The sequence below is a fragment of the Microcebus murinus genome, chromosome 19 (genome assembly GCF_040939455.1).
Source record: "Microcebus murinus isolate Inina chromosome 19, M.murinus_Inina_mat1.0, whole genome shotgun sequence".
NCBI classification, from domain to species: Eukaryota; Metazoa; Chordata; class Mammalia; order Primates; family Cheirogaleidae; genus Microcebus; species Microcebus murinus.
Genome location: NC_134122.1, coordinates 37,767,032 through 37,794,603, shown reverse-complemented (window position 1 = coordinate 37,794,603; position 27,572 = coordinate 37,767,032). Strand labels below are relative to the sequence as shown.

The 27,572-nt window shown below is 53.7% G+C and overlaps 2 protein-coding genes across 4 annotated transcripts; both read left to right on the top strand.

The window, feature by feature from the left end:
- Nucleotides 1-4,655: 4,655 nt before the first annotated feature.
- PRR14 (proline rich 14) lies at nucleotides 4,656-13,181 on the top strand. Of its 3 annotated transcripts, none has more exons than XM_012764213.3 (12): nucleotides 4,656-8,337; nucleotides 9,080-9,153; nucleotides 9,277-9,445; nucleotides 10,053-10,174; nucleotides 10,247-10,451; nucleotides 10,718-10,761; nucleotides 10,962-11,071; nucleotides 11,377-11,962; nucleotides 12,099-12,168; nucleotides 12,250-12,341; nucleotides 12,625-12,696; nucleotides 12,788-13,181. In XM_012764213.3, the coding sequence occupies exons 2-12, from the start codon at nucleotides 9,131-9,133 to the stop codon at nucleotides 13,065-13,067; spliced, it is 1,773 nt and encodes a 590-aa protein (XP_012619667.2). In that variant the 5' UTR covers nucleotides 4,656-8,337; nucleotides 9,080-9,130; the 3' UTR covers nucleotides 13,068-13,181. The 3 variants fall into 3 exon arrangements, with proteins under 3 accessions (XP_012619667.2, XP_012619669.2, XP_012619668.2); XM_012764214.3 differs by having other exon boundaries at nucleotides 6,743-8,337; nucleotides 10,247-10,436; XM_012764215.3 differs by lacking the exon at nucleotides 9,080-9,153.
- A 2,122-nt stretch (nucleotides 13,182-15,303) lies between these two features.
- Nucleotides 15,304-27,075, top strand: FBRS (fibrosin). Its single transcript, XM_012764207.3, has 18 exons — nucleotides 15,304-16,874; nucleotides 17,163-17,342; nucleotides 18,061-18,096; nucleotides 18,191-18,220; nucleotides 19,320-19,368; nucleotides 19,460-19,760; nucleotides 21,144-21,445; nucleotides 21,650-21,855; nucleotides 21,971-22,015; nucleotides 22,250-22,345; nucleotides 22,581-22,649; nucleotides 23,467-23,496; nucleotides 23,877-23,948; nucleotides 24,262-24,379; nucleotides 24,485-24,565; nucleotides 25,526-25,609; nucleotides 25,739-25,946; nucleotides 26,037-27,075. Exons 1-18 carry the CDS (start codon nucleotides 16,416-16,418, stop codon nucleotides 26,617-26,619), a joined length of 2,949 nt encoding a protein of 982 aa, XP_012619661.2. The 5' UTR covers nucleotides 15,304-16,415; the 3' UTR covers nucleotides 26,620-27,075.
- Nucleotides 27,076-27,572: the final 497 nt, after the last annotated feature.

Here is a 27,572-nt window from a genome sequence, read left to right as displayed (position 1 = left end):
TTCCAACCCAGTAAGCTAATCTCTGTTGAAATTAGTCCGAAGAGGTCAAGGGTGGGTCCCTTTTCATGGCCATCTCCAACATAATTTGTGAAAGCTCTGCTTCCTTCTTCCTTCCTTCAACAAACATCTTCCTTCCCTCCTGAGAAGGAGGTATATTGATACTTTGTCCTTTCCAAGACTTTTTAAGGCTGGGGAATCTAGTGGGGGGCACAATTTCTCCCTCATTTCTCATTTCCTCAGTATCCTCATCCTCTCCTTTCATTCTTTTCCTCTGCCTTAGATCTTACTGTTCCAGCCCGGGCGCGGTGGCTCACGCCTGTAATCCTAGCACTCTGGGAGCCCGAGGCGGGAGGATTGCTCGAGGTCAGGAGTTCAAAACCAGCCTGAGCAAGAGCAAGACCCTGTCTCTACTATAAATAGAAAGAAATTAATTGGCCAAGTAATATATATAGAAAAAAATTAGTCTGGCATGGTGGTGCACGCCTGTAGTCCCAGCTACTCAGGAGGCTGAAGCAGGAGGATCGCTTGAGCCCAGGAGTTTGAGGTTGCTGTGAGTTAGGCTGATGCCACGACACTCTAGCCTGGGCAACAGAGTGAGACTCTGTCACCAAAAAAAAAAAAAAAAATTTTTTTGTTTTTTCTTTAGGCAGGGTCTCACTCTGTCACCCAGACTGGAGGGCAATGGCACGATCATAGCTCACTGCAGCCTCGAATTCCTGGGCTCCAGTAATCCTCCTGCCTCCCAAGTAGCTGGGACTACAGGTGTGTGCCACCATGCCCAGCTAATTTAATTTTTTTTTTTTATGAAGGAGAAAATGGGCAAAAGAATTTTAAAATCTAAAAAAATTTTTTTTCTTTTTTTTTTTTAATTTTTTTTTTCTTAAAGATTTCATGTCTAAGCTTAAAAAAATTTTTTTCTATTAAATAGATATAGGGTCTCACTATGTTGCCCAGGCTGGTTTTGAACTCCTGGTCTCAAGCAATCCTCCCACCTCCCCTAATGCTGGGATGACAGGTGTGAGCCACCATGCCTGGCCTGATTTTTTTTTTTGAAGTAGGATTATAGATGGGTTATTTCTCCACTCATTTATTTCATCATAGTAAAAGGAGCTTTTAAAGTATTTGTTCTAAAAGGCACATATCAGCTCTGATAGGCTGATGACCAGATTATTTTCAGTCTCCTGAATATTCCCCTCTGGACCTTTGCACACTCTGGTGACCTGTACACAGTCTTCCTTCCCAACCTCCTCTCCTTAAATTCTCACATTATTCATCACTGTCTCTGAGAAGCATTCTTCTTCTCTGGCTCTGCTTACTTGCTCTTTGGGGAACCTGTATATAAGTTGAGTTTAGCATTTATCTCACTGTGCACTGGTCTGTTGGTCACTCTCACTGAGGACAAGCACTCCCACTGTCTTGCCCACCATAGTGTCTTTGTGTCTGGCACTTGGTTGAAGTTCAACAAATGTGTTGAACAAATAAATGGACATCTCAACTCATACTTAGAGCCTTCCTGACGACCCAAAGCCCCCACTGTCCTATGTCTAGGCCTTCCTCTTTCTCTGGAGGAAAAGTGACAGCGATGTGAATCTGTTTTCTGTGTCATAGATCTCCCGGCCAAGCATTGCTCCCCTACCCCTGAATACCACTGTCTGTCTGAAGCACAACCATTTTCAGACACCACTCCCTGGACTTGGTTTTGTTTTGTTTTTTTTAGTAATGGGGTCTCACTATTTACTCAGACTGGAGTTCAGTGGCTCTTCACAGGCATGATCACAGTACATTGCGGTCTCCACTTTGTGGGCTCAAGCAATCCACCTACAATAGCCTCCACAGTAGCTGGTACTATAGGCGGGCACCACCACGCCCAGCTACACTTGATTTCTTTTTTCTTTTTTTTTGAGACAGAGTCTCGCTTTGTTGCCCAGGCTAGAGTGAGTGCCGTGGCGTCAGCCTAGCTCACAGCAACCTCAAACTCCTGGGCTCAAGCAATCCTGCTGCCTCAGCCTCCTGAGTAGCTGGGACTACAGGCATGCGCCACTATGCCCAGTTAATTTTTTCTATATATATTAGTTGGCCAATTAATTTATTTATATTTATTGTAGAGATGGGGTCTCACTCTTGCTCAGACTGGTTTTGAACTCCTGACCTCAAGCAATCCGCCCGCCTCGGCCTCCCAGAGTGCTAGGATTACAGGTGTGAGAGAAAAAGTTTAATATAAAAAAATCATCGGCTGGTTGTGGTGGCTTACACTTGTAACTCAAGCACTTTGGCAGGCCAAGGCAGTAGGACTGCTTAAGGCCAGGAGTTAGAGACTAGCCTGAGCAAGACTGAGACCCTGTCTGTATGGAAAATAGAAAAATTAGTTGAGCATAGTGGCACATGCCTGTAGTCCCAGCTACTAAAGAGGCTGAAATAGGAAGATTGCTTGAGCCCAGGAGATTGAGGTTGCAATGAGCTATGATGACATCGCTGCACTCTAGCCTGGGCAATGGAATGAGACCCTGTCTCATTGAACAACAACAAGAACTATAACAGGGAATTAAAAAAATGAAGGATTAGGCCAGGCGAGGTGGCTCATACCTATAATTCTAGCACTCTGGGAGGCCGATTGCTCAAGGTCAGAAGTTCAGGTCAGATCGCTCAAGGTCAGGAGGGCGGATCGCTCATGGTCAGAAGTTTGAAACCAGTCTGAGCACGACCCGATCTCTACTAAAAATAGAAAGAAATTAATTGACCAATTAAAACATATATATATAGGCCGGGCGTGGTGGCTCACGCCTGTAATCCTAGCACTCTGGGAGGCCGAGGCGGGCGGATTGCTCGAGGTCAGGAGTTCGAAACCATCCTGGGCAAGACCCCGTCTCTACTAAAAATAGAAAGAAATTAATTGACCAACTAAAAATATATATACAAAAAATTAGCTGGGCATGGTGGCCCATGCCTGTAGTCCCAGCTACTCAGGAGGCTGAGGCAGAGGATCACTTGAGCCCAGGAGTTTGAGGTTGCTGTGAGCTAGGCTGACGCCACGGCACTCACTCTAGCCTGGGCAACAAAGTGAGACTCTGTCTCAAAAAAAAAATAAAAAAATAAAAAATAAATAAAAAATAAAAATATATATATAAAAAAAAATTAGCCAGGCATGGTGGCACCTGCCTGTAGTCCCAGCTACTTGGGAGGCTGAGGCAGGAGGATCACTTGAGCCCAGGAGATTGAGGTTGCTGTGAGCTAGGCTGATGCCACGGCACTCGCTCTAGCCTGGGCAACAAAGTGAGACTCTGTCTCAAAAAAAAAAAAAAAAAAAAAAAGGCCGGGCGCTGTGGCTCACGCCTGTAATCCTAGCTCTTGGGAGGCCGAGGCGGGCGGATTGCTCAAGGTCAGGAGTTCAAAACCAGCCTGAGCAAGAGCGAGACCCCGTCTCTACTATAAACAGAAAGAAATTAATTGGCCAACTGATATATATATAAAAAAAAAAATTAGCCGGGCATGGTGGCACATGCCTGTAGTCCCAGCTACTCGGGAGGCTGAGGCAGAAGGATCGCTTGAGCCCAGGAGTTTGAGGTTGCTGTGAGCTAGGCTGACGCCATGGCACTCACTCTAGCCTGGACAACAAAAGTGAGACTCTGTCTCAAAAAAAAAAAAAAGAAAGATTAGATTGTGTATTATTTTCCTAGGGCTGCCATAACAAATTGCCACAAATTCATTCTCTAACAGTTCTGTAGGCTAAAAATCTGAAATCACATCATCAGCAGGGCTCCGAGACCCTGGATAGAATCCTTCCTCCCCTCTTCCTAGCTTCCAGTGGTTGCTGACAATGCTTGGCATTCCTTGGCTTGTATGTGCATCACTCCAATCTCTGCTTCTGTTGTCATATGGCATTCTCCCTGCGTGTCTCTGTGCATGTCTTCACATGGTGTTCTCTTATATATGTGTCCAAATTTCTCTGTTCTTATAAGGACACTAGTAATTATGTTAGGGCCCATCCGACCCTAGTATGACCTCATGTAAACATGATTACATCTGTAAAGAATATATTTCCCAATAAGGTCACATTCACAGAAACGGGGGGGGGGGGGTTAGAACTTGAACATATCTTTGGTTAGGGAGAAGGGATGCAATTCTGCCCACTCCCAGATAATAAGTAAAGAAAATTCTAAAAATGCAAGAATAGCAGATATAAGGAGCCATCACTGTACAGACTGAGATAGAGCATAAAAGAAAAAGCCTCAGCCGGGCACGGTGGCTCACGCCTGTAATCCTAGCACTCTGGGAGGCCGAGGTGGTCAGATTGCTCGAGGTCAGGAGTTCAAAACCAGCCTGAGCAAGAGCAAGACCCCATCTCTACTATAAATAGAAAGAAATTAATTGGCCAACTAATATATATAGAAAAAATTAGCTCGGCATGGTGGTGCATGCCTGTAGTCCCAGCTACTCGGGAGGCTGAGGCAGCAGGGTTGCTTGAGCCCAGGTGTTTGAGGTTGCTGTGAGCTAGGCTGACGCCACAGCACTCACTCTAGCATGGGCAACAAAGCGAGACTCTGTCTCAAAAAAAGAAAAGAAAAGAAAGGAGGGGGAAATGGGCATTTATTGAAACCTTAAAATCTGTACCCCCATAATATGCCGAAATAAAAAAGAATCAAAAAAAAAAAAAAAAAGAAAGAAAAGAAAAGAAAAGAAAAGAAAAAGCCTCCATCCTCTGGGGGGCTGAGATCCAGAACTTTTTGGAGAAGGCACAGAATTTTCTGGGGGTAGAGCATGGTGGAAGTTGTTGGGAATCCATCCTCTGGCACTTGCTGGAAATCTTTTTTTGTTTGTTTGTTTGTTTTGAGACAGAGTCTCACTTTGTTGCCTAGGCTAGAGTGAGTGCCGTGGCATCAGCCTAGCTCACAGCAACCTCAAACTCCTGGGCTCAAGCGATCCTGCTGACTCAGCCTCACAAGTAGCTGGGACTACAGGCATGCGCCACCATGCCCGGCTAATGTTTTGTATATATATTAGTTGGCCAATTAATTTCTTTCTATTTATAGTAGAGGGGTCTTGGAAATCTTTTCTCTAGGGTGCCATGGGAAGGTGTCTCAGAGGACGCTCTCTAATATGAAACCATCCGCAAGGCGCCAGGGGGAGCTGCTGGCCCTTGGATGCTGCTGGCCACCGTGCAGGGCGCTGGTGAAGCTGCCTGCACCGCAAAAGCTGGGAGCCCCAGGACCCACATGCACTGCAGGAGGCTGCCAGTAGGGCTCACAGAACCAGGAAACAAAACCCTTTCTTCCTGTAATGTCTCCTCAGCCATCTATTGCCAAAATTTAGCATGATGCCAGCTGACAAAGAAAAAATACTTAAAGGGCCCAGATACATTTTTAACAGAGCAAGGAAAGATGAATTGAGAGCTGAGAGACAATAACAGACTGTTTCAGATATAATAAGCAGAGTCCTTCATCCTTCTTTGCTCTCTCTCCAATCCTCTAAATCTTCTTCCTTCTTGATATCCTCACCTAAGCCCTGTCACTTTACCAGTCAGCTCCTCCAAACCTGAACCCTGCCTACCACCCTCCCCCCACTCCCAAGAAAAGGGGGCAAGGATGGAACTAGTGGCAGGTGGCTCTTGACACTGGGAGTAGAGAGGAGGTAGACCATGGGCAGGACCAGCTTTTTCAGATAAAAAAAAGTAATTTTAGCAACCTGGCTGATTACAGTGGCTGATTAGGGCAGAAAAGCCCTCAGGGGAGGTCTTGAAAGTGCCTCTTCAGAGGAGTTACATTGAGCAGGACTGGGTGAAACCTGGCTGAACCAGGTACTTTAGGACTGAAGTTGAAGGAAGAGGTAGAGCCAGTGACAATCTTGTACACGGGGATATAAATGCAGTGACATAAAACTCCAAACTCTTATGAGATAGGCACCTGTCTTTCCCCAGGGCACAGCACATGGGAGGTGTTGAAATTTTGTTGAATGGTTACTGCAAATTGGAGCAGCATCCCAAACCTAAGGCTTCTTGGCATTTCTCAGGGCTGGTTCTTGGCAAAGGGCTATCCATCCCTAACTAACCATCCCACCCATCTCAACAGCCTGCAGCCACAATCCAACCCTGGCTGATCTGCAGCTTAGGCTAGAGGCTCATACACAAAAAGGTACTGATCAAGGGCAGCTGGCTTGACGACCAGAAGGGAGAGAGCACCAGAGAGCAAGATGAAGCAGTCATGATCATCCTCTTTTCACCTGTAGCCTGAGACTTAAATTATTTTTCAAGCACATTTGGATGTGCTTGTTTGATCTTAATGTTCCAAGTCTATTTTGAGATAGTCATGACAGGGTTTAATGTTCCCATCTTACATATGAGACAGCTGGGGCCAGAAACAGTTAAAAAGATGGGAGACTCAGAGTCTAAGTGGGCCCAGAGTTTCTGAAGAATGATATAGTGAAGTGCACTCACAGCCAATCTCCACAGTGCCATCCCCATCAGAGGCTGTGGAGCCTCTTGCTGCTGGGTCAGTACACATTGGCCACACCCTGCGGTGTGCACACAGGTGATGGGTAAGGTAGGAGTTGTTGAAATGGTAGTCACAAAAAGGACAGAGGTGAGACCGTGAGGCTGTGAAGGCTCACCCTTGCCGGCCTGGGCTGAGGGCCAAGATTGCCACAGTCCACCTTAGGCATCAATTTGATTAACTCCAGTGTCCTAAATTACGGTCATAGGGCTGGACCCTCCCTACCAGATTCTCAGGCCCAGGCCTTTTCTTTAGATTACTGCCTTTGCCCTTGAGGTTGCTGACTTCCTCAGGAGGCCTAGAAAATCAAAACTCAGATTAGGCTTGCTAGGCTCTTGAAGGCTTTTCCTGCCCTGGGGCCTGGGAAGCACCTGTGGGTTCAAAACTCTCAACTCACTAATGTTGGGAAGAATCTCAGCTGGATGAATCGTCACCACACCTCCAATAAACATCCTCAGGCACCACATGGCCAGCCCTGATCCAGAGGGAGAACACCTCTGGACAGAAGAGCTGCCACCTACTCCCCCTGGGAGTCTTGTAACAGATTTCCAGGGGACCCAGGAGGCCTAGTGTTACAAAGAGACACTGTAGTCCTTGGGGACAGAATTGGGGAGTCTTCACTTTCTACACAAGCTCTTACTGATTGTGCATTTTCCATATTATCCTATTTTATTACTTTCATCCTTCAACCCCCCTGAGAAAGAATGATGCTGGACTGGGAGGTGCCTCTGCACCTTATCTCAGACCCAGGATTCTAGGATTCTGGCTCTTGTTCTATCAAGAAAATAAGGGCTAGTTTGGACCAGGGAATCGTAGGGAAGGAGAGTTAGTGCAGGCAAGGCCTTTGAATAGCCAGTGAGGACGTATTCACAGTACAAGAAGCCAGTACATGTCACTTCCTCCCCACCAATAGCCCGGCTCCAGGTAAAGGCTCCATGGTGCAGCCTCTCCCAACAGCGGAATCCCACTCCTGATCCCTTCCTCCTAGGGACTATTTACGACCCCCAGCAGACAGGCCCCTCGTGAGTGAGTGGCTCCTAGGAGCCAGGAACAGAAAGAGGGAAGCGAGCCAAGATGGGTTATTGGTCTCCTGCAACGATACCCCTGAACCCTCTGTGCGGCCCGCAGACAATCCCACTGCTGCGGGGAAAAGGGCAATATACAATACTCAGGGGACGTGAAGCTCCACGCTCCCAGACTCCTCCCCACTTCAGCTCAGCCCAATCTCTCCAGGACACCGCGTGAGCAACGGAGCCGAGACCGCACCAGCCCTAGTCTTCAACCGCAGGTGTTCGGACTCAGGGTCTCCGCCAACCCCTCCCAAACTCGGACCCTGTGCTCTGGGAACCCCCTTGAGGAAACCAGGATGGTGCCGGAACCAGCTTCAAATGAGGCCACTCTAGGAAATTAGGAATTTCACATATCGTTAGCACTCAGCCGACGTTTATTGGCCTAAAAACGAAAGAACCGGAAGATGCCCTTAAAAAACGTGGAGACACTCTAGCTTCATTACGGTTGGCTCAATATTTCAGGAAACCTGGCATTGTATTTGGCCACGGCCCGGCCCTCAAAAGATGACGCCATCCCTTCCACTAAGGTTCAACGAGGACCACGATGTCTGCCCTCAATTATAATGGCGGCGATGCCCAATTGGGCTTCTTGCCCCTAGGGGTGATGGCCGCCCAACAGCTTCACTTAGTTTTTCACTACCCCGGAAGACGGAGACCGGCGATTGGGCGGTGCCCGGAGGCTCCGAGAAGAAGGCTCTCGGCGGTTGGGCAGTGTTGGGTAAGCCTAGTTTTAAAGGAGCCGGAGGTGGGAGCTGCCAAAGACCCGGGATCGGCGGGAGGCGGCGGTGAGCTGCGCGCGGGGGAGGGCACGGAGCGGCTGGAGAGAGGGCGGGAGGTGGGGGGCGGGGAAGGAAACATTTGAACCATCTGGTCCGGGGCTGGGGGAGAACACTGGGTGGGGATCCGGGGAGGGAGGGCGGGACCTCCCGGGATTGGAGTGAAGGGGGTATCTGCTTGACAGTGGATCCCCAGGGATCTAAACTGAGTTCGGTGATGCTCAAGCTCAGGCCGCGCCAGTCTGAGTGGAGCTTTGCGGAGCTGAAGCTCATAGGGGGAGGAGAAGGCTTGCACGGCGTCCGATTGGAGGAACCGCGCTGTAGGAGTCTTTCTGCAGGGCTCCAGTCTAGGGGATCTGGTGGGAGGGAGGATCGTCGGTGTGTGGAGTATTGCTTTGGAGTCCTCGGCCACTCGCTGGGAGGGATCCAGCCAAAACAGAGCCTCCCGGGACCGGGATCCCAGCGTGGAATCTGCAGGGACAAAGGCCTCGGGAGGCTCGGGCCGTGGAAGAATTGGGGCTGCCGTAGTTCAGATTCTCGCGGCAGGTGTCAGGCAGGGCGCAAGTGATCCCCTGATCCAGGCGGCGGCAGCGGGAGGACACCTGCTCCGGGCGGCCGGCCGGGGGCGCCCTTCTGCGCCCCAGGGCGCAGGCCTGTGGGCTACCGGGAGCCGCGGGCGGACCATGAAGGGCGGAGCCCTGAGGGAGGGGCCGGCCCTCACACCCCGCTCCCCCACTCCCCCCCATCCCAGGCCGCAGCCTGGGATTCCCCCAGGGACTCCCCCGGAGCCGCCGCTTACCCCATGGACTTGCCCGGGGACTCCAGGTGAGAGCGCACCCCGCCCGCCTGTCTTGAGCCTGGGAGACTGGGATCCTGGCGGCTGTACCGGGAAACTACAGAGCCAACGACAGGTTCAAGCGACAGTCCTCTGCTTCTTTCACCCTCCAGCCCGCCTGGCCAGCCCTGTCTGTGCCGCCAGCCCCTGGCTCGAGCGTTATGGGGTGCCGGGAGCCCGAAACGGCCGAGGCTGCAGCCCCTGGGGGCCCCTTCTCCCTTGGAAAAGGCCTCTCGGCGAGTCCTGGCCGTGGTGCTGGAAGATGTCATGGCTGCCCACACGGTGAGCCCCCTGAACTAAGAGCTACTATTTTCTCCCACGCCCCTCCTGAGTATGACAGTTGGGCTAGATCCCTACCGAAGATAACTGATGTCCAGACACTTCATTTTCATGCCCATCCCTCAGGCAGCCTTCCTAATGCTAGAGACCTCTTGGCTCTCACTCCAACCTAGGCAGGGGCTCCAGTGCCCATTCCCCACCACCAACTGGGCTGGAATGACATCCCTACAACTTTTAAGTATGAGAAACCTTTCTGCTTTCTTCCTAGCCCAACATTCTTGGACAGCAGGCTGAGGTCTTTGACTCCATTGCACAGATAAGAAAAACTGAGGCCCCAAATAAGGCAGTGACTCACCCAAGGTCTTTTTCACTTTTCCAAACAGCCTAAATGAGAAGATTAATAACCCAGATTAATAACCCACCCCTGCAGCTCAGGACTCTGTAATATCTAGCCCTTAACTCAGTATAATTCACCTGTTCTTTGGGGATTTGAGTGAATTCTAGCCATAATATCTGTCACCTTTGTGGCTAAGGGCACTGTTAGGCACAGGGAGACCCTGTCTAGTACAGCCACGTTCCATCACCTTACTCTTGACACCTCTTCTTATAGGTCCCTTTGATGTCGCAAGAAGAGACCTCCATCCCACGGCACCACAGCTACCATCAGGATTCTGTCCACATCCAGCCACCTGCCTCACTACCCCGGCAGGCCGTGTGGTCTTCCCAGGCCAGGTGAGCATGGCAGGATAGCGGGCAAGCTGGGGACATAGCTGAGCCCCTCTGATCTTCCTGTTCCCTCTCTAGGCCCCCAGACCCACTGCATTTGTGCCGAGAGCCCTTGAGCCGCATCCACCGGTCCTCTCCTACTCTGAGGAGGCGATCAAAGACAAACCCTGGCCCAGAGGAGGGCCCTTCACAAAAGGTGGACCGGGTCCCCCAGCCCACCCTGGTGGTGATGCTGGAAGACATTGCCAGTCCCAAACCCCCAGCTGAGGTATGGGAACATAGGGTAAGGATGTCAGGGGTTCAGCCTGGGGGCAGGCACTCCAGTGGGGATAGAGGAAGGGTAGGAGGCCTGAATCTTGGGTGGATTTCTCTCAAGTTAAGGAGGATGGCATTTTAGGTGGCAGCCCCTGGCTGAGCAAAGGCTATATAAAAAAGTCTTTGGTGTAAACCCAAGCAGATATCTGGGGACTGAAAGAGTCAGGGTATAGGAGGCTAAAGAAGCCAAAGGAGGCTTCCCTGCCTCCACACAAAAATCCCATTTTTATCCAGGGCTTCGTCAGTGAGACCCCCAATTTCATCGTCCCAGCGCAAAGGTGAGAGGGCTGGAGAAGGGATTATCACAGTATCCAGGCAACAGCCATCAGCCAGGTAGCCAGAGCCAGGGGCATCAGGATTGGCCTATCTAATCCTTCCTTATGCACGTTCAGTAGCCTTAAGGGACAGGGGAGGTGCTGGCTCAGGTGGATCTGGACCTGGAAGCTCTCCCAGCCTTTACCTTGCCCTTTCACCTCAGAACTGAGCCTGTGACGATGGTTCACCAGCCAACACCTCCACCCAGGGACCTAGAAGCCCCATGCCAGCCATCCGTCCTGCCTGCAGACCCTCTGGAGGGCCCACCACCAGGTAAGGACTCAGGCAGACGAATTCGACTTGGGGTTCTGGAAAATCCTAGTTAAGTTTGGAAGTGTCTATGGAGAGGTGGGGGTGGGGCTTAACTCCTACCCAGGGCAGAGCTAGGTGTGTGAAGATGGGATGTAGACTTCAGAGGCTTGAGGTTCATGTCCTAAATGCAGGACTTAGTGTTTTAGGGGTAGCCTTATTCCTCTGTGGACAAAGTTTAGTGTTTGGGGGTGGAGCTGAGGCCACAGAGGTGGGGCTTAGACACCTGCAGCTGAGGATGCCTACCTGTGACCCTCTCCTTTCCTCAGCCCCAGATCCTGCTCTGGAGCCCCCATCCACTCCACCACCGTCCAGCCTTTTACGTCCCCGCCTCAGTCCCTGGGGCTTGGCCCCCCTCTTCCGTTCCGTCCGCTCCAAGCTGGAGAGCTTTGCTGACATCTTCCTCACACCCAATAAAGCCCCACAGCCCCAGCCCCCGTCACCCCCCATGAAGCTGGAGTTGAAGATCGCCATCTCAGAGGCTGAGCAGTCTGGGGCTGCTGAGGGCACTGCATCTGTCAGCCCCCGGCCCCCTATCCGCCAGTGGCGGGCTCAGGACCACAATACCCCAGCACTCCCTAAGCCCTCTCTGGGCCGAAGCCACTCCTGCCCTGATCTGGGGCCCCCTGGCCCAGGCACCTGCACCTGGCCACCTGCTCCGCCCCAACCAATACGGCCACGGCCACGGCGGCACACTGTGGGTGGTGGGGAAATGTCTCGAGCCCCACCACCCCCTCGGCCCTGTCTCCGGAAAGAGGTCTTCCCTCTCGGAGGAGTGGGAGCCTCCCCTTCTCTCGCCACATCTTGCTTGCCCACGGCATCCACTTCCTCCTTCTCCGAACCAGCCGAACCCAGGTAGTGCTCTCAATAAATCCTCCTTGAAGCCCTGGCCATAGTTTGGGCCCAGCCTCCTTCCCCAAGTATCCAGTGGGCAGGAGATGGGGATATTGCTGTGAATCTTGTTGTCCCTGAGCCTTGACTTTCTTGGCAGGTTGGGCTCAACCAAGGTGAAGGAGCCAACCGAGGAGAAGGACCAGGTGCTTTCAGACCCTGAGACCAAGGTAGGGTTACAGACAAGGGAGAGGAGAAAGGTGGGGACCTGAGTGAGCCCATGTCACTCACCCTCTGCTCCATTTTTGCAGACCATTGGAAAGGTCTCTCGATTCAGAATACGCAGGACACCAGCCCGTCCTCAGCTAAACCTTACACCAATGGGGCTGCCCCGACCAATCAGGTGAGAAGCTCAATGGGCATGGAGCTGTCTTGGCTAAACAGGTGTAGGGCGCCAAACATGTCCCCTGAAGTGTAGCTTTGTCTCCTGTCAAGGAGCACAGTCCAGCCTAGAGGATTCAATTCAGTGTGGACATGGTTTATGCTTAGAACTGCCTGTCTGCCTCAGGCAGCACTTCTGTCCCTGACATGGCCCAGAAACTGAAATAGAGACCAGCCCTTACCTATCCCTTTTTCAGGCCCCACTAGCCCAAGGGTTCTCAGTGGCCTCTCCTCTTTGCTCTTAGGCTGAACAAGAAGGAGTTCAGCTTGGAAGAAATTTATACCAACAAGAATTACCAATCACCCACAACCAGGAGGTGAGAAATTTGGAAGTCTTGAGAATGGTAGTGGGAAGGCTAGAACCAAGGGGCATGCAGCTAAACCAGCTCCTCTCCCTCCTTCGTCCAGGACCTTTGAGACCATCTTTGAGGAACCCCGGGAACGAAATGGGACTCTAATTTTCACCAGCTCAAGGAAGCTCCGGCGGGCTGTAGAATTTCGGGACAGCAGCCACCCTCGATCTCGGCGGCCATCTCGCACAGTACGGGCTGCAGCTGGCAGGACTGTGACTCCTAAGCTTGCCCCTAGCCCAGATGTGGGACCCCTGCTGCAGCAACGGCTGGAGGAGCTAGATGCATTGCTCCTGGAGGAGGAAAAAGTGGATGGGGAGCAACCTCATCGGACTTAGGAGCTCCATCTATTTGTCTATCCATCCATCCTCAAGGGAGGTGAAACCTCTGAGGCAGTTATATTTTTTTTTTCTCTATATTTCTAGTAAAGTTTTCAATATGTTTCTGATTCTTTTCTGTCTGTAGCTGAGTTTCAGATTGATTGGCAGTACTGGCCCATGTTTCTATGTTGGGACCCAAAGGACTGGGAAATGGGGGTGATATCAATGAGGTTGAGGGGAGTTAAATACAGGGAGGAGTATCATTAGAGATACTCCCTTGATTGGAGAATTCTCCTGTGTACAGGGACATGTCAGAATCAGCTCCAGATGATACTGTGACCTTGAACGCTGGTCAGGGTTATCCCAATTCACTTATATCAAGCAGACTGAAAGGCCTATAGTGGACCTAGGCCTTGACCAAAATGACCCTGAATTCCTCCTAGCATGCTGGTCAGGACTTGCTGCTTGGATTCAAGAGCTAAGAGTAATCAGCCATAATTGAGTACCTACAACAACCTGTCACAGGTACTCAACCTGCACATATCCTTGTGAGAGGGAATTACAGCCATTTTATAGATAAGAAAGCAAAGTGAGCATTGTCTGCATTAAAATGGTAACCCAGGCAATAAGGACAGAAGTGATACTTTTTCTTTTTTCAAGTCAGTCAAATTTAGCAGTGAGACCCATCTTTAATAATTTAGAGGCAGCAAAGAGCAGTAGCTACAGTAGACTTTGGAGCTAGGTTTTTCTAATCTAAATCCTAGCTGGGAAACTAACAATCTATTTGTGCAGCAATTCCCCTCCCTCTCTGTAAAATGGGGCTAATAGCCTGCAGTTCCAACCCCCAGACCGTGGACTGGTACAGGTCCTGGCTGTTAGGAACCCCGCTGCACAGCAGGAGGTGAGCAGCAGGCAAAATTGAAGCTTCATCTGTATTTACAACTGCTCCCCATCTCATCACCGCCTGAGGCCTGAGCCCCGCCTCCTGTTAGATCAGCAGCAGCATTAGATTCCCACAGGAGCACCAACCCTACTGTAAGCCCTGTATGGAGGGATCTAGGCTGCCATTCCTTATGAATCTCGTTTTTCTTTTTTGAGACAGTCTCACTCTGTTGCCTGGGCTAGAGTCCGTCCCATGGCGTCAGCCCAGCTCACAGCAACCTCAAACTCCTGGGCTCCAGCAATCCTTCTGCCTCAGCCTCCCGAGTAGCTGGGACTACAGGCATGCGCCACCATGCCCGGCTAATTTTTTCTATATATTTTTAGTTGGCCAATTAATTTCTTTCTATTTTTGGTAGAGACGGGGTCTCGCTCTTGCTCAGGCTGGTTTCCAACTCCTGACCTTGAGCAATCCGCCCACCTAGGTCTTCCAGACGTGAGCCACTGCGACTGGCCTTTATGACACTCTTAATGCCTGATGATCTGAGGTGGAACTGAGGCGGTAATGCTAGCGATGGGGAGCAGCTGCAAATACAGATTCTCATTAGCACAGCGGTTTGACTGCGCCCTAAATGAAACACGATCTAATCATCCCAAACCGGTTTCCCCTCCCCTGCCCCCCGTGGAAAAATTGTCCCTGGTGCCAAAAACGTTGGGGACCGCTGCTAATAGCAGTATTTGCCTCGTAGAATCATTATTACACATAAGTTAGTATGTGAGAAAGCACTCGGCTTACAAGTGCAAGGTGTTTTTTAATTGTTAGCGCAGGCCAGCACCCTCACATTGAACCGAGCACTAACGGATGCGGTTTCCTTCCCTGCGTTCGGCGCCATCAAAGCACGCGGCATCCTAGGCCCACCCTGCACCGCGGAGCTATCCACCGCTAGACCAGCCAGACGGTGGTATCACCACACGCATGCGCGAGGCGCCGGGAGCTCTGCGTGCTGCGCCAAGCGGCAGAAAGCGAGAGACGACGTAACTAGTTGTCCAAAGCGCAGCCGCGCGCCGCCCAGCGGCCAACCGCTCCCCTAGGCCTCGAGCACCACATCCCAATTCCTCGCTTCGTCGCCGTCAGAAGGCGGACCAATAAACGAATAGCAGGAAGGGGCGTGGTTATGTGGCGGACCGCCCCAAACACCTACTTCTAACCAGTGGAGTCACAAGACTTGAGGAAGGGCGGAGCTAATCTGACGTAACCCAATCAAAGATTTGAGGGCGGTTACATATTACCCACTCCCCTGAGTTTGACTCCGCCCTTCGCTTTGACGTCTACTTCTCAACCTATCCACGACTGAGTCTGGTGGGTGGGGGTGAAGGGAAAGGGGCGGAGAGTCGGGAGGAGGCAGAGAGAGGAAGGAGGTGTAGGCTGAGGAGGAAGAGGGAGGAGGGGCAGGGAAGTCCTGGCGGAGAAGAGGCCCAAGACTCCAAAGGAGACAACAGGAGTGTGCGTTGGAGTTCCCCAGCTGCCCAGCAGCCGTTTCCGGATCCCCTAAGACACAAGTCAGACGGAGGAAAGGAGGAAGAGACTTTTATGTCGGCGGACAGAGAAGCTCTACCCGTCACCGTTGCCTCACATCCGGGGCTTTGGAGGGCTGGCCCCCGCGGCTCCGCCCCCCCTCCCGCCTTTCATGGCGACCGGAGGCGGAGGCTGGGAGAGCTGGGCCTGGAAGAGGCCCCTTTAAATTTCCTTAAAGGGGTGGCCACTGAACTCGGCGGACTCCAACGCCAACCTTAAAGGGGAAGCTGCTGAACAGAAGCTGACAAATTGAGAACTGTGCTGTTGGGAGAATTGGGGCGAGTGAGGTTTCTTACCTACTCTTACCCCCTCGCCCCGCAAGAAGTCCTTTAAATTCTGCTTAAAGGGGAAGTGGCAGCTTGTGGAGGACTAGAAACTAACTCTCGAGCCCTTAAAGGGCCGGCCTGCTGTTTAAGGACCCTGGACTCCTTAAAGGGGTGGTCTCTTTTAGCCGGAGGACTTGAGACACTTTTAAAGGGGAGGTCTGCGTTTCGGGGCGAGCTTTCGGTCCCTTTTAAAGGGGTGGCCCTTCCTCTTCCTCGGGGAGACTTGTCTCGACCCCTAGCAGGGGGCAGCCACCGCACTAAGCCGGACACCGTCAGATCGTCTTAAAGGGGCCGAGGGCTGGACAACTTGAGGCCTCGCTTTAAAGCGACGGCCGCCCCGTTTTCGCCGTCGCGGCCCCGTTGGGCCCAAGGAGGGGCCCCTCGGGCTTGTCGACCCGGGGGCGGCGCCGGCTCCCCGGGCCTTGGCCTTGGGGCAAGCGCGGGGCCAGCAGATCCTGCTTTAAAGGGGAAGCCGTGGCCCTCTCTTCCCTGTGCAGCCGTCAGCGCCGCGCCTGCGACCCCGGGCCTGCGGACAGGCCGCTTCGGGCCCCGCCGCCTCCGGATGCGGCGCTGAGGGCGGTCGCCATGGAGACGGCAGCGGCCGCGGCCCCGGGCCCGGGCTGGGCAGCTGACGGGGAGCGGCGGCGGCGGCGGCGCTGCTCACGCCGAGACCGAGACCGGGAGCAGCGGCGCCGCCGAGGTCCAGGCGGCGACGCGCCCCGGGCCCTGTTGGCTGCCCCGCGAGGCTCCTCGTCCTCGTCGTCACCGCCGCCGCCCGCCAGGCCTTGGTCGTCAGCTTCATCTGGAGAGCGGCCTGGGGGCCCGAGACGGCGGCGACCTCGTCCCAGGCCTCGACCCCCCCGACCCCGAGCTCGGAAGCGGCCTGCCGGCTCGGGCAGTCGCGGGGAGGAAGAGGAGGAGGAGGAGGAGGGGGGCGCAGACGACGGGGAGGCCGAGGAGGAGCCTGACGAGGAGGAAGAAGAGGAGGAGGACTTGATCGATGGCTTCGCCATCGCTAGCTTCGCCAGCCTCGAAGCCTTGCAGGTGGGGCCTGATGGGGCTAGGGGCCTTTGGGAATTTCAAAGGGGCAGAGAGAAGGGTATAGTGCCTAGAGTGGGTGGAGTTGAGGGGGGAATGCTGGCACCCCAAACCAGAGCAACCGGCTCCTCTGGCCAGGCCTCTGCTCCACCCTGGGGTGGGAGGAGGTAGAGCTAGTCTCAAGGGACCAACCAGGTTACCCAGCCTGAGGGTACTTTGGTAGCCTTGTCTCCCCCGGAGAGGTGGGGAGCTTTCCTTTTTCCATCCACTTCAACCCCACCTCCTCCTCCACAGAAGGATGCATCTCTTCAGCCCCCAGAGCGACTGGAACATCGGCTGAAGCACTCTGGGAAACGGAAGAGGGGGGGCTCCAGTGGGGCCACTGGGGAGCCAGGGGACAGCTCTGATCGGGAGCCTGGCCGGCCCCCTGGGGATCGGGCCCGAAAATGGCCCAATAAGCGGAGAAGGAAAGAGGTGAGCTTATTCCAGATCCCCATCCTTTAAAACTGTTTAGGCAGAAAGTACTTATAGAATCAGTAATGCCACTGCCCACTGTAAACAGTGACCCTGGTCTGTAAGGGCAAAGAGGAAGGCAGAGCAAATTTAAGCCCCCACTTCTATCCATGTTTCACAAAGACTTGGCAGTAGTCAGACTCATCTGCTTTTTGCCTGGTACTATGTCTCCTTCAAACATGTTGATAATTTAGAGACACATCAAAAGGGCTTATTTGAATCATAAATACTTTAGACGTGGTCCCTGCCCTTCCGTCCAGGTGATGGCAGTCTAGCCGGAAAGAAGTAGTTAACAAACAAACACCTAGACCTTAACTTGAGAAGCAGAAGGCAAAGGTCTGGGAGAGGTGCTTTAGAAACCCACAGAAGGAAGCCACTCACTCTGCCTGGGGGATGGGAGGAGGGCTGTGGTTAGGGAAAGCCCCCTGGGATGTCTTAGTCAGGCCCTGAAGTATAGTCAGAAGTTTGCTAAGAGGAGAAATGGGGGAAAAGCACAAAGATGAGAACCTGGTGTATTTAGGGAAGGACAAGAACATTGGGAATGGGAGTTGGGCAGTAGTAAGAAGTAGTGAGAAGCAGCTAAAAAAGCATGTGAGTAAATCATGAGGGACCTTGAGGGCCTTGCTGGGAGTTGAGACTTTATTCGCCTCCCTTACCTCTGGACTCTGGTCTTTCTCAGGCCTCCTCCCGTCACTCTCTGGAAGCTGGATACATAGTAAGTGCTATCCACCTGCACTGGCCCCTCCCCTTTCTACCTTGGGCCCCACTCCTCTTCCCTCTCGTGACACCTTTTCTTTCCTTCTCCCCAGTGTGACGCAGAAAGTGATCTGGACGAGAGGGTGAGTGGGGCCAGAACTTGGGTGGGCAGTGTCACCATGTGTAAAAGGGACTGCAACTTAAATACTTTCTGTGTGCAGCAGCAGATATCCTCCCCTTGAGTGGGGAACATGGGTTAGGTTGAGCCAGGATTAGGTTTTTGAGAAGGGAGGGGATTGGGAGAGTAAAAGGTTTTCTTGGTTTTTTTTTTTATGGTGACTAAGGCTGGCTGACCGAAGAATGAAAGGTCCATGTCTTTTTGTGCCATCAATTCCAAAGCCCTTGGAGCTACCATTGGTTCTTCACGGAACTCCAGAGCGGCTGTGGAACTCAGCTGGTCCTTCTGCTAGCCATTAGTCTGTTCTTACAATGAACGTCTTATCAATTAGAATCTGAGCAGAGACCATGGTGATGGCAATAAGGACACTAGACCGTTGTAGTTAGTCAGTGTAAGAGCTTGTCCCATAAAGGTGTATTTCAGTTTCTTATTCGGGCTGTTTTACTTGTTTTGAGATAATATGTTCTAGCAGTTAATGCTGTACCCACTTGGCCCCTGTAAGTAACTAAATTTGTACTCCCTGATGTGCGTTTTGTTTCCATTTTGAAAGTTGGCTGGACATAGACTCTCTGGTGAACCAGAGAGTTCTTATCCATCCAGCTATCCAGTTCTAGTTGATTCTTGCCATGAGAATGGGAGCCATTCTCAAGAAATTCTGCAAATCTGAGTTTTAATGAGGAATCTCTGGATTTCTAAATATCCGCAGTTAGTTTAAAAATTTTTGCTAATGCTTGTGGACCAAACAAATCTGTAGGCCAAGCAAACCTGTGGGCCAGCAGGCAGTGATGTCTGACATTTCTGTTTCAATTCGCTGTCTTCTCTGCTACTTCAGTGCTGCCTTGACTTAGTCTTCTGGCCTATCAGATTGTTGGGCTCAGCTGCTCCACTCCTTTCTCCAAGCTTAGGGCACCTAGAGCCCACAGTCTCTGAGGGATCTCAACTAAACTAATAGAACAGATTTGCCTCTGCCACCAGTTCCTAGCAGGCTCCAGAGGCCATTGGCCTTTCTGGATGGAGGCCTGGCCTGACCACAACCTAACCCTATCCCTGCCCTTCTTCCCCAGGTCTCCGATGACGACCTCGACCCATCTTTTACTGTCTCAACCAGCAAAGGTTGGTCCTAAGGGCTGTGGTTGGAGGCAAGGGAGGGAAATTGAGTGAGCATGGGCCTCAACTGAGCATGTCTGCCATCCTGCCCTCACAGCCTCGGGCCCCCACGGCGCCTTCAATGGGAACTGTGAAGCAAAACTCTCCGTGGTCCCTAAAGTGTCGGGCCTGGAGCGGAGCCAGGAACAGCCCCCGGGGCCCGACCCGCTGCTAGTGCCTTTCCCCCCAAAGGAACCACCGCCTCCACCGGCCCCTCGGCCTCCTGTCTCACCCCCTGCACCCTTGCCGGCCACCCCCAGTCTGCCACCCCCACCCCAGCCCCAGCTGCAGCTTCGGGTCTCGCCCTTCGGCCTCCGCACTTCTCCCTATGGCAGCAGCCTGGACCTCAGCACTGGCAGGTGAGCGGTCCGGGGCTTTGATCTGACATGGAAGAGGCTGGTCATTTTGGTGCCAACCCCTGCGTTCTGTGATGGGGACATAGGATGGCACCTATAGGGTGTGTCTTGACAAAAGATTCTGAGGCTGTAAAGTTTGAGAGACATTGAGTGAAACAAATTTAACGAGATTGATTACTGCAGGATTTATCTGACCCCTTTGTACATTCACATATGGGGAAATCCAGTTTGTGCAGTTTCCCAATTTTATTTGCTGGTGAGATCTCTTTGTAAGGCACATCTGCTAGGAATAGTGTTCTTTAGAACATACTTTGGGAAATGCTGACATGATGATTAAGAGTGCTGGCTTTGGTGTCAGTCAGACCCGCATTCAAATTTCTGCTCTGCTGCTTACTGGCTATGTGATTTTTGACAAGTCACTTAACCCCTCTGAGCCTTTATTTCCTCTTTCTGTGAAATGAAATAATAATAGTACCTTCATCCTAAAGCTGTTGTGAGGATTAACTGAGAGAATGCAGTGTTTCCCAAAGTGTGTGCACTCGTTATTAGTGGTACGTGGGATGATTTCAGGTCTTACACGAGTAAACTTTAACACAGTTGTGAGTTAGCTTTTATGTGCTTTCGAGAAATATGACTAGTATCTCAACCCCTTGATTTCACATATTGCTTAGGGTGAGACTAGTTAAATAAGGAAATAACTGAGTTAAGTTATAGAAAGAAGTGAACAGGTACAGTACAGACGGGTTACACTGTGGGGACAGCAGTTGGGAAGGTGGCGTGAAATGTTGGAGACTTGCATTAGTATATAAAGCAGGTGCCAGCACTTAGCCTACAGTAAGTGCTCACCAAAGGGTAAGAATTATTGACACTATTATCATTGATGTTATTTTTATTGTCATCATCATCATTGTTATTGTTATTGAGAAAACTAAGGCTCAGAGGGGGCAGTGACTTGCTCAAGGTCACCCAGGGCATTAATGGCAAGATGGGCCTAGAATTCAGGTCTCCTGACTCCCAGGCCAGGCCAGGCCGGTGCTGCTTCCACTGTCTTAGTGGGGGAACCCAGGTGGCCTGTTATAATTAAGCGTCAAAATGAATGATCTGTTTTGTGCTGTGGTTGAGTCAGAAAGCGAAAGTCATATGGCCGGACACGGCAGAGGCAGCTGTGTGGAAGAGACCTAGAGAGGGAGAAGAGGGGGTCCGCTGGGTGTGGGAGGCACCTTAATCTGAGGACGGATTCCCTGGGTGGCGGGGTCCTGGGGGCTGGGTTCTGCCACCTCCCATGTTGAAGAACCAGAGTCACGGTATCACCCAGGCTTCTGACCCCCTCCCGTCAGAGCTGGCACCTCCCAACCCCCTCACTCATCTCCCCACTTCTCTCCCCAGCTCTTCACGGCCGCCCCCCAAGGCCCCGGCCCCTCCCGTGGCTCAGCCTCCCCCCTCATCATCCTCTTCGTCCTCCTCCTCCTCATCTGCCTCCTCCTCGTCCGCGCAGCTCACCCACCGGCCCCCGACGCCCTCACTGCCCCTGCCTTTGTCCACCCACGGCTTTCCTCCCCCCGGGCTGCGGCCCCCCCCACCACCCCACCACCCTTCCTTGTTCTCCCCTGGCCCCACCCTGCCCCCACCCCCACCCCTGCTGCAGGTGCCAGGGCACCCTGGGGCCTCAGCCGCTAACGCCCTTTCTGGTGAGTTTGGGGTCCTGGCCGGGGGGTGGGGGGCCATGGCCCCGGGCTGGGGCCCAGTCGGCTTTGGGGCATCTGGGCCTCAGCAGACAGCAGGGCATGAGGAGGGAGTGGCTCAAGGCCAGAGGGAAGGCCAGTCACCTGGGCCCAAGAAGGCTGATATGGCTGCGACAGAGATTAAAGCCTTCTCCCCCTCCCCTCTCACAGAGCAGGACCTGATCGGCCAGGACCTGAACTCTCGCTACCTGAATGCCCCGGGTGGCCCTGAGGTGGTGGGGGCAGGGGGCTCGGCCCGGCCCCTGGCCTTCCAGTTCCACCAGCACAACCACCAGCACCAGCACACCCACCAGCACACCCACCAGCACTTCACCCCTTACCCCCCGGGCCTGCTGCCACCCCACGGCCCCCACATGGTGAGCTCCTCATTGGGCCGGTGATGAGGCTCAGAGGCCTGGGGGGAGGGTGTGGCTTCCAGGGGAAGGCCCTGGGTCCCTGGCTGGCAGCTCACTCTTCCCTTCTCTTCCCTAGTTTGAGAAATATCCAGGAAAGATGGAAGGCCTTTTCCGACATAATGTGAGTGTGTGTGTGTGTGTGTGTGTGTGTGTGTGTGTGTGTAGCGTGGGCATGGATGCATCAGTGCTGTGGCCCTGACCATTGGGGTCCAGTCTGTAGCTTCAAAAGCAAGAATCTTGAGCCTGGGAGTGCTCCCTTGGGGGGATTTAGGGTGGAGGCCAGAGGACTGATGGGCAGACCAGACTTGGGCTGCACCTCCACCCCCTGCTTGGACTAGTCCCCTTCTCTCCACAGCCGTACACGGCCTTCCCTCCCGCAGTGCCCGGGCTACCTCCGGGCCTCCCGCCGGCTGTCTCCTTTGGCTCCCTGCAAGGGGCCTTCCAGCCCAAGGTGAGCTCCCAATCCAGACACCACCACCTCCTACCCTTTATAAACCCAGACACCCCAGATCCACATGCCTTCTTCCTGTTCCTCAAACCATGCCCACACTCCTGTCCTCCCCTTTTGGACCCAGGTTTCTCTAAAGCCATGCTCCTTCTCCTGTCCCATCCCCTAGCTTGGCTCTAGGCCCATTTTATGCTTGGTGCCAGCTCTCCTGTCTGATCCCTCCACTCCCCTTTCCCAGAGCACGAACCCTGAGCTGCCACCACGACTGGGGCCAGTGCCAAGCGGGCTCCCCCAGAAGGGGACACAGGTGAGGGGACCAGGGCAGGTCCTGGGGGAGCTGGAAGGTATGTTGTGGGAGAGTGAACTACTCACTTCTCCCTGTAATACATGATCAGGGTTGTCTCTGGGTGTCCAATGAGAGGGAATGTTTGTAAATAACAGGATTTCCCAGTCGTGAGGAATAGGAGAAGTTTCATGAGATTGTACCAGGAATAAAATTATTTAGGACAGTGGTCTCTAGGGGTTTTCAAATTTTTTGAGTCACAGAACCCTTTTTTTATAAATGACATCATACCAGGAAGCCCTGTTCATAAAACAATGAAAAGATAAGCTTCCCCTTTGTGAAGTGGCTGGGGAGCCAGGGCCTTCCCTCCCCTTTGACACGTGTAGTAGCCTTAGACCCCAGGACTCTGGGAACAGGCTCTGGGAACATTGTGAAAAGCACAGGACGTGTTTCCTAAAGGGCAGACTAGACCAGAGGTTTTCCAACTCCCTGGAAAGGCATTTTTTCCCTAAAGAAATCATAAACAGACCCCCAAATTACAAAGCTGTTAATAGGATAGCTTTTCTAGTTGAGAAACCTATCCTGCCTGCCCACTCACCCATCCCCCACCTTTCCAAGCAGGGCACCTCCCTGGGGCCTGGTTCAGAAACCTTATGCTGGAGGAGAGTTACCTGGAGTACGAGAAATGGGGAAAGGTGTTTTTGACCCAAGCAGGAAAGGTTTAAAGGAGCTACACAGTCTCAGGGAGGAGTTTGGTGGGTAAGCGGGTGCTATGGAGATCTGGTACCCAGCTCAGTTATCAGGTCTGAATCGCCTCCAATCTCTCCTTTGCCATCCCCAGATCCCCGACCATTTCCGGCCACCTTTGAGGGTGAGTTGGGTGAGGACCTCAGGCTGCATGAGGCCGGGGGCTGGTGTCAGGGTGTTTGGCTGAGGGGGGGGTCTTGCTTGGGAACAAGTGAGAAGCTCAGTTTATGGAGGCAGCCAGATGTGGAATAGCAAAACGTGAAGGGATATCAAGTTACAGACCTGGGCTCAGACGGAACTGGCCATGGGACCTTGGGCAAGACAGTTTATCTCTCTGAGCCTCAGTTTCCTAGGCTATAAAATAAACCTAGTCATCCCTCAGTTGTAGGGATGATGAATGGGGATGTTGTGTGGCAAGGCTGGGCCCAGGGCCAGGCCTGGAGTGGGTGATGAGAGAATGTTCTTTCCTTCCCTTTCCCTTTGGTCATCCTTCTGGGGCGGCAGAAACCAGGGAAGTGGTGTGCCATGCACGTGCGCGTGGCTTACATGATCCTGAGACACCAGGAAAAGATGAAGGTACTGGGGCTGGAGGGCTGGGGAGAGTGGGTCTGAGAGTCAGGGGTGGCCTGAGCTCCGGGCATCTATCTTCAACAGAGCTCAGTGGAAGCTTGGCCAGAAACATTCTCTCCTGTCCCCTGTCACTGCTGGGCACTTAGTTCTCTGGCTATTAGGGGGATAGTCAGAGAAGGCTCTGAGAGAGGCAGAGGATAGACATCCAAGCCCCACCTTGGTGCCAGCCAGCCCTTGGAGGGGAACTAAGGGTGGGAGAGCAGGAGCTAGACCAGACCTGGCTCTTCACTCACTGCCCCTCTCCCTGTGTCCCACGCAGGGTGACTCCCACAAGCTTGACTTTCGGAACGACCTCCTGCCCTGCCTTCCGGGGCCCTATGGGGCCCTGCCCCCTGGGCAGGAGCTCTCCCACCCGGCCTCCCTCTTCACTGCGACTGGTGAGTCTGGCCAGCCCTTTCGTGGCCTGAGGTTCCCCATCTATAGCCCAAGGCCCCTGTTGCGCCCACTCAGCCTCATCAGAATCTCCCACCTCTCTGCCCCAGGTGCCGTCCATGCTGCAGCCAATCCTTTCACGGCAGCTCCCGGGGCCCACGGACCCTTTCTGAGCCCCAGCACCCACATTGGTAAGAGCCAAGGGCATGTTGGGCAACCCAGGCCTTGTCCCTGACTTCCAGGGATTCTCAAGCTGGATGGAAATCAAACCTGACAGGCAGCTAGAATGGGGGTAGACCTGGTTCCACTTGCTTTGTGACCTTGGGCAAGTTACTGTACCCCCTCTGAGCCTTGATTTCCTCATCTGTAAAATGAGTAGGGAAAGACAGGGTAATTTCCAGTCTCTGCCAGCTCAGACCCTGTCTCTGAAGAGGGGGGCGGGTAATGTGCCATCTGGGAGAGGAGGGTGGGGGAGGCAGTGCAGGACAAGGGGAGGGCATGGGCACTGACTCTTAGGAATCTCAGCGGGCCTCTTGGGGAGATTTAACCTGGGTGTGGGTGGACAAGGAGGAGTTGAGCCTGATGACATAGAGAAAGGTGTTCCTAGCTGGGGAAATTGTGAGGCTCCCTGGGAGGATAGGTAGTTGTTCTGACTGGCTTTGTGACACATGCATGAAGTTAGTGTCAGGTTGGGAAGGGCTCTGCATGTCAGATGGGGGGAAGCCAGCAGAGGTCTTGAGGTGAGTGGCTTGCTGCAGAGCTGAGATCTGCTAAGATGGGTCCAGGTGGCTGTGTTGGTGAGTGGGGGGGTAAGAGCTTGACCTCTGGTGTCAGAGAGGCCCTGGGTTGATGGTACCACTCACTGGCTAGATGATCGTTGGCAAGTCATTTTACCTCTCTGAGCCTGTTTCATCATCTTTAAGCAGGAATGATCCTATCTGCCTCATGGAGCTTGTTGTGAGGTTAAACTACACGGTGCATGTCAAAGCCCAGTGACTTGCCTGGCCCAAGGAAATGCTCAGCACGTGGTTGTTGAGACCATGCAGCCAGGGGTTCCTGGCCTGCTTGTGGCTCTGCCTCTTCCCTGCTGGGTCCTCATGCCTGCTGGAGCTAGCTGTCCAGTCTCTGACCATCCCCTTTTTCTCCCACAGATCCCTTTGGGCGTCCCACAAGCTTCGCCTCCTTGGCTGCCCTCTCCAACGGGGCCTTTGGAGGCCTGGGCAGCCCCACATTCAGTGAGTGCAGGGTGGGGTGGGGTGGGGGATGCAGCAGTGGGGTAATGTGCTGAGGCAGGGGCCTGGGAGGATGCCTGAACGGGGCCCCTCTTCTGGCCCCTGTCACTTTCTACTTTACCCTCTGCCCAGACTCCGGCGCCGTCTTTGCCCAGAAAGAAAGTCCAGGGGCTCCACCAGCCTTCGCCTCCCCCCCAGACCCATGGGGCCGCCTGCACCGCAGTCCTCTGGCCTTTCCTGCCTGGGTCCGGCCCCCTGAGGCCGCCCGGACACCAGGCTCAGACAAGGAGCGGCCTGTGGAGCGGAGGGAGCCCTCTATCACCAAGGAGGAGAAAGACAGGTATGCCTGCCTCTCCCACCTGTGCCCTGCCTGCCCGTCAGCCTCCGCTTGCCACTGGACTTCTTCACTCTCTCTCCCACCTGCCCCCAGGGACCTCCCTTTCTCCCGGCCCCAGCTTCGAGTTTCTCCTGCTACTCCCAAGGCCAGGGCTGGTGAGGAGGGGGCCCGGCCAGCCAAGGAATCCGTGCGGGTGAAGGAAGAGCGAAAGGAGGAGGCTGCTGCCGCCGCCGCTGCTGCCGCCGCCGCCGCTGCCGCTGCCGCCGCCGCTGCAGCAGCCACTGGCCCTCAGGGCCTTCACCTGCTGTTTGAGAGGCCCCGGCCGCCCCCCTTTCTGGGCCCTAGTCCACCAGAGCGCTGTGCTGGCTTCCTGGAGCCAACCTGGTTGGCAGGGCCCCCACGCCTCGCTAGGCCACCTCGCTTCTATGAGGCGGGTGAGGAGCTTACTGGACCAGGTGCCGTGGCTGCTGCCCGCCTCTATGGTCTAGAGCCTGCTCATCCCCTGCTGTACAGCCGCTTGGCTCCTCCGCCGCCACCTGCTGCGGCCCCAGGAACCCCTCACCTTCTCAGCAAGACCCCACCAGGAGCCCTTTTGGGGGCACCACCTCCGCTTGTGCCCGCCCCCCGGCCCAGTTCCCCACCTAGGGCCCCTGGCCCAGCTCGGGCTGATAGGTGAGGGAAGGGGAGGGGCAGGGGCAAAGCTCCATCTCCCCTTTCCTTTTGACAAGGTCCTAGGGCTGAGGTTTTAAGCCAGGGCTGGAGGGCAGAGGTCATAACCTCACCAGCCACCTCTGAGGTCATGGAACCTGGGAGCAGAAGCCCCAACCCCCGCAAGATAAGCATCACATGGACCCTGGGGTCACTGGTAGAGCAGAGGTCTCAAACCTCCAGAGAATGAGAGGGGTGTGTGTGTGTGTGTGTGTGTGTGTATGTGTGTTTACACGAGTGTGGGGGTCATTTCAGAGGTCACAGCTCATGATCTCCTGAGGTGCACCGTCACGCCCTCTGAGGGCCTCGAGGCCCTTGGCCTACTTCCCCAAGGGCTCACTAAGCCAGAGGCCAAAGTGCCCCCTCCTCTTCACTGACCACCCAAGTCCTCATGCCCTCCTAGGGCTGAGGGAGGAGGGGCTAAAGGAAGGGGGGTTCCATGTACATATTTATCACCCCTTCCATATAGCCCCCAAGACCTTTTGTACATTTTTACAGGGGTGCCCCTCCCAACAGTCCCCTTCCTGGTTAATTAAATCCTCAGACTGGTGCTGTGTTCCTAGCCTCTGGCCTCTCTGTGGGGGAAGGCGGGGATTGCAGGGGACGAGCTGGGAGGGGTCAGGCAGGAACCCAGGGTTTCTCCCTGGAAATGTGGGGTCCAGTAGGAGGTGGACCAACAGGGGAAGGGACCTAGGCTGAAGGGAAAGGCAAATACTTCCTGCTTGGCTGACAGCCCAGGTTTCCCCCATTTGTTCCTGTTAACTCTGTGTGCTCCCACCCCCAAAAGGCTCAACCTCTAAGCCTCAGGCTCCACCACCTCTTAATGGCTCAATCCCCCTCACCCCATTTCCAAGTGCCCCCAGGACTCCTGGGCCCTGCTCCCCTGAACCCTGTTCTCCAAAACCCTACCCTGGGCTAAGG